The 1,306-nt window shown below is 39.4% G+C and overlaps 1 protein-coding gene across 1 annotated transcript; it reads right to left on the bottom strand.

Moving 5' to 3' along the window:
• Positions 1-342: 342 nt before the first annotated feature.
• Positions 343-658, bottom strand: CTXND2 (cortexin domain containing 2). The gene has a single exon (XM_063813872.1). The coding sequence runs from the start codon at positions 590-592 to the stop codon at positions 425-427; it is 168 nt and encodes a 55-aa protein (XP_063669942.1). The 5' UTR covers positions 593-658; the 3' UTR covers positions 343-424.
• Positions 659-1,306: the final 648 nt, after the last annotated feature.

A 1,306-nucleotide genomic window follows, 5' to 3' on the forward strand; every position in this document is an offset into this window, starting at 1 on the left:
AAAACAATCTGGTTACACTCTTCTTATAGGACATTTGGTTTCTGCTGAGCCTACATTTGCATAACTAAAGGGATCATTCAAGTCTGCCACCTCTAGGTGAGCTTCTAGTTTCAGGTGGACCTTACCAAGCATGATGACATTATGTTACATTACATCATAAAATTATGGCCCATTGTCTCATCCTAAGGCCCTTAGGCACTGAAGAATTAAAATCTATGGCCTTATTCTAGCCAATAAATTCAACCTTTATCTCACTTTAGTAGCCATTTCCCTGAACAGGAACAATACAAACTGGCTTGTGTTTCATCTCACTGTGGAATGCAAGAGTGAGAAGGCTGAGAAACAGGGAGGTGAAATAATATAAAGTGTGTATAACAGATTTCAAATCTCTTGCTTGGGGGAGTCTACCAGGTTTTATTATACTTCAGCTTGGAGACGGTTCTGTGGTTGTGGAGCTGGCCTTGTAGGGATTCTTCACCAGCTTGGCACACCGAAAAATCATCACTATTAGGAACAGAAACAGAAGAACAACAAAGGCAATGGCAAAGCCTTTGTCCACATCAACACCACTGGACAGGCTTGAATCTTCCATGGGGACTTGCACCTCGTTACTGTTGTCCAGCTCCAGCTAATTCCTCAGGTATAGCTTCAGATTTGTCATATTCCTAGACAAAGGAGGATAAAACAGGCTTATTGGTTTGTGTGTGTATGTGTTTTCTTAATAACACTGTGAAAAACCAAAAAGGGACCAAGGGTTGAAAAAATATCAGTAAGATTTACTTAAGAAGCAGTTACAAAACTGATAAAGTTAATATAGATGACTGACAAGATACACACATACACACAAGTATAAAATATCCGAAGAATTACTCCAAGGCAGAATATGAGCAAATGTATATAACCTAGAAATCAGGTGGGCCTGCCTTGTCCCCTAAGATCCAGGTAAAACTGTCTTAAACAACTGAATTCTGTGTTAAGTCAAAATCCTCCTCTAAGATTACTTCAAATTCCAAGAGTACTTATTGTACCTAGTTGTTGTATAACTCACTGGCTATGAACATGAAATTGTTTTATTTTTTCTGATCACTACGTTTAATTGTGCTGTCATTCTCACATCTTCATGAAAAATCAGGTATATCCCAGAAGTGATCAATTTCAATTATTAAAACTTACAGGCCGGGCATGGTGGCTCATGCCTGTAATCCCAGCACTTTGTGAGGACAAGGCAGGTAGATCACCAGAGGTCAGGAGTTCGAGAACAGCCTGGACAACATGGTGAAACCCCGTCTCTACTAAAAATACAAAA

Source organism: Pan troglodytes, chromosome 1 (genome assembly GCF_028858775.2).
Source record: "Pan troglodytes isolate AG18354 chromosome 1, NHGRI_mPanTro3-v2.0_pri, whole genome shotgun sequence".
In the NCBI taxonomy this organism is placed as follows: Eukaryota; Metazoa; Chordata; class Mammalia; order Primates; family Hominidae; genus Pan; species Pan troglodytes.